The 4,046-nt window shown below is 32.2% G+C and overlaps 1 protein-coding gene across 1 annotated transcript; it reads left to right on the top strand.

Moving 5' to 3' along the window:
• The first annotated feature begins 213 nt into the window (after positions 1 to 213).
• LOC107422304 (GDSL esterase/lipase EXL3-like) lies at positions 214 to 3,426 on the top strand. The gene is made up of 5 exons (XM_060817022.1): positions 214 to 590; positions 1,160 to 1,290; positions 1,409 to 1,898; positions 2,013 to 2,179; positions 3,364 to 3,426. Exons 1-5 carry the CDS (start codon positions 290 to 292, stop codon positions 3,424 to 3,426), a joined length of 1,152 nt encoding a protein of 383 aa, XP_060673005.1. The 5' UTR covers positions 214 to 289.
• Positions 3,427 to 4,046: the final 620 nt, after the last annotated feature.

Here is a 4,046-nt window from a genome sequence, read left to right as displayed (position 1 = left end):
GTTCTACATTAATAAGAAAAGGAAAAAAAAAAAAAAAAGTTGATGTGATGCATCTTATTCATGCATGACGAACTTGTGGTTGGATTATTTTATTCGTTAAATTTTGTACCAATAAAAAAATAGTATGAACGACAAAACTTCATCATCATTACTATATAAAGACATGAAAAGCCATGCAATTATTTGCAAGGTTCGACAAATGAGTTTGTGAGTTTCTTCCATTTCTTAATAGATTAATTTGGAACTGGAAAGAAACCCAATTAATAAGCCAGAGTTTTGTTAGAGAGAAATGCATTTCATGGAAAAGAAACATTTATACTCATGGACGTCCAAAATTACACTATTGTTATTTGTGTTGTCAGTTTATTATATGGTTTCGTCCAGAGCAGAAGGAGGTGGGATTAGTATAGCAGCAAATAAATCATTTCCGGCAGTGATTATGTTCGGAGATTCTATAGCTGACACAGGGAATAATAATTACAATCCGAATTCGCTGGCCAGGTGCAATTTCCCTCCCTATGGGAAGGACTTCAAAGGAGGAATACCAACCGGAAGATTTTCCAACGGCAAGGTCCCATCAGACCTCATAGGTCTCCTCTCTACCCTCTACTGAAACTTTTTGTCTATTTTTGTTTTTCTTTTGTTGGAAACCTATAACATAGCAAGTGCATGCTAGTGAAGTAAGGATTGACACTTGCCTAATTATGTTTTTACATTTAACTCATCAATTAAAGTATCAACTTTTTAACCTTTTCCACCTGCATGCCATGTTAATTAGCTTATTCTTACCTGAAAAAACGTAACTCGTATATTTATTTATTTATTTATACTAATTAAACTTGACCACCGAATCTTAGCTTTATATAACAAATAATAGCCTGCCAACTGCACCTTGGAATCCTTGTGAGTTGAAATTATTTAATATGAAAATTAATTTTTCCAAAGAGAAAATGTGGAAGTGCCAGCCAATCATGTAGTTTATCATCTACTTGACGATATAGTGACAAAATTGTTTAGTACGTACACACATACAGACGTTGTTAATAATATTTGTTTCTTTAATTTATTTATTTTGTTGGGGAACATGCATAATTTTTCTCTCTTTTTAATGATGCTCCGTTTTTATTGTTTGTAAAGTGAATAATATGTGTATCATCAGCGGAAGAATTGGGAATTAAAGAGCTTATACCCCCTTACTTGGATCCATCCCTACAGCCCAATGATCTCCTCACTGGTGTTAGCTTCGCTGTTGGCGGCGTAGGATATGACCCATTGACGGCAAAACTTGTGGTATTATATATTCTTTTAATTATATTATTTTTCTTCTAAAATCAAATTTACATGATCAGCTTGATTTTATGTTGTATATTCTTAAAATGAAATTCGTCTGACAAAGAAAAAAACACAGGACGTAACGACATTATCTGGTCAATTGGAACAATTTAAAGAATACATAGGGAAGCTGAATGCAATAGTGGGAGTGGAAAGAAGCAAGTCTATCGTGGCTAAGAGTCTGATTATCGTAGTAGCAAGCAGTAATGATATTGCAAATACGTTTTCTGCGACCGGTGTTAGGAAATGGAATTATGATATTCCTTCTTACACTGACCTCATGCTCAACTATGCTTCTCAATTTTTTAAGTCGCTGTACGGACTTGGGGTACGAAGATTTGGTGTTTTCAGTGCCCCACCGGTTGGATGTGTGCCATCTCAACGAACTCTTTTAGGTGGCTTTCGAAGAGATTGTGCAGAGGATTCCAACCAAGCAGCCTTGTTGTTCAATTCTAAACTCTCTGCACACCTTGATTACCTTAATAAAAATCTTCCAAATGCAAACTTCTTATACATTGATGTTTACAATCCACTTCTCGATATCATTAACAATCCTAATAAATATGGTAAATCACGCTCTTTTTTTACTAATTTTTTTCTATCCTTTATCTTTATATGTTTTAAAGGATTCTTAATTATTATTATTATTATTAATTTTTTTTTGTGTTATTGAATTTTAGGCTTTGAAAATGCGATTAAAGGGTGTTGTGGTACTGGGGACCTGGAGGTGGCAATACTATGTAACCAATTGGAGCCGACCACGTGCCAGGACGACAGTAAATATGTATTTTGGGATAGTTACCATCCAACAGAAAGAGCATACAAAATCATCGTCCAAGAACTAGGGGTGGGCTCGGTGCGGATTGGTTCGGTTTTTGGGGTTTTTTTAAACCTAACCAACTAATTCGGTTTGGATTGGTTACATAACCGAACCGAACCGAACCCAATATACAAACCGAACCGAACCGAACCGACCATATTTGATCGGTTTGGGTTGGATTTGCGGGTTGGGCCGGTCTGGGCTTCGTGTTGGGCCTCGGCCCAAATTGTATATATATATATATATATATATATATATATATATATATATATATATATATTTCGAATTTGGTATTTTTTGGACAAAAATTGTATAAAAAATTTTTTAGGCCTTTTTAATCATCAATCTATATTTTAAATTAGATATTCTTTTCAAATTATTCTTTAAATTAAATAATTTTAACATACATCCATCCACCTAAACAAAAATACCAAATAAGTTAATTATTAAGCATCAAACATATTAAATAATACAACACATAATCATACAACTATAATACAAATCTACAACTACCACCACCCAATTATAAACCATACATCAACAAATAAAGTATATAACAAGTCTACAACCATTATTAGCTACAAAATAAAATACAACCCATATTTGAAATCTAAAATTTTAAAATAAACTTATAATTAAATAAACTAATAATCCATAAAAATAAAAATTATTTTAAATATTGTTTTCTTCCACATTCTCCATTGCATGAAAAGCCACCAGCAGCAACCACAAGCTCACTACCTCAATAAACCAAATTCCATTCATCCTTCAACAAACATTAAAATTATAAATAAACATTAAACATTAAGCATTAAATGTAAAAAATTAGCAATCAATAAACATTAAGTGTATTACTAAAATATTATCTAACTTAAAAGATAATTGATGATTTGGAATTAACAACAAACTTACCAAGTAATCATATATCAATTAGGTGGAGGTAAACTTTGTTTTGTAACCCAAGATGCTCCTAAACAAATTAAAATATGATATTAGATTAATTAGTAAGCTAAAAGAAGTTGTAAATATTACTAAAAAATTCTAAAAACTCTAAAATAGATAATAAAAATAAAATTACAAATAATAATAATAAAACAAATTCTTACCCGATTCAATAGAATCATAATATGCGACATCTTCTATTGGTATTTCAACTCTATAATCATACGTCATAGGCTTTGATTGCAACCAATTTTGAGAACAAATCAAAGCCTCCACCATTTTTGGACCCAATGAACTTCGGAATGCATCAAGAATACGCCCTCCGGTACTAAAAGCAGATTCGGATGCTACTGTAGAAACTGGAATGGCGTATACATCTCTTGCAATTTGAGATAAAATTCGATATTTTGTCCAATTATTTTTCCACCAAGCCAAAATATCAAATTTCTCACTCTCCACATCCTCACATGGATCAAACAAAAATTTATCAACCTCATTCTTTATTTCCAATACATTTTTTTTCCATTTTTCTTTTTTTAAATTGTGATTCTTTCAAACGCCGACGATCATCTATGCTTCCATCATCCAATGAATCCATCATCATCCCACTTTGTTGTGCTTGCATTGATTGACCATCATTTGAATTTGATACTTTAGAACTCCCATTCATAGAATCAATTTCCTTATAGAAGTTGTAAAGGTTAACTAAAGTATCTTTTACATCCCTAGTCAAAGATTCAACCATACCACTTTCATAAGCATCCTCAAAAAGATATGATACATATTCCAGCTTATATCGTGGATCAAGCACAATGGCAATAAGCAACAACTTGTTGACATTTCCAAGTGAACCCCAATATTTGTCAAACTTTATCAACATTTTCTTTGCCATATCGGCCATCAAATGATTTTGACTATTACTCCATTCAACAAGTGCATTATACATCAAACT

Source organism: Ziziphus jujuba, chromosome 5, assembly GCF_031755915.1.
Source record: "Ziziphus jujuba cultivar Dongzao chromosome 5, ASM3175591v1".
In the NCBI taxonomy this organism is placed as follows: domain Eukaryota; kingdom Viridiplantae; phylum Streptophyta; class Magnoliopsida; order Rosales; family Rhamnaceae; genus Ziziphus; species Ziziphus jujuba.
Note: the sequence above shows the minus strand (reverse complement) of the source record. Positions and strands in the feature narration are given on the sequence as shown.

What these genes read in the sequence shown, in the direction of transcription:
- LOC107422304 (XM_060817022.1), top strand. Translation starts at nt 290, where the DNA reads ATGCATTTCATGGAAAAGAAACATTTATACTCATGGACGTCCAAAATT. An exon ending in TAACAATCCTAATAAATATG is followed by an intron (nt 1,899 to 2,012) that starts GTAAATCACGCT and finishes ATTGAATTTTAG; the next exon opens with GCTTTGAAAATGCGATTAAA. An exon ending in TCATCGTCCAAGAACTAGGG is followed by an intron (nt 2,180 to 3,363) that starts GTGGGCTCGGTG and finishes AACAAATCAAAG; the next exon opens with CCTCCACCATTTTTGGACCC.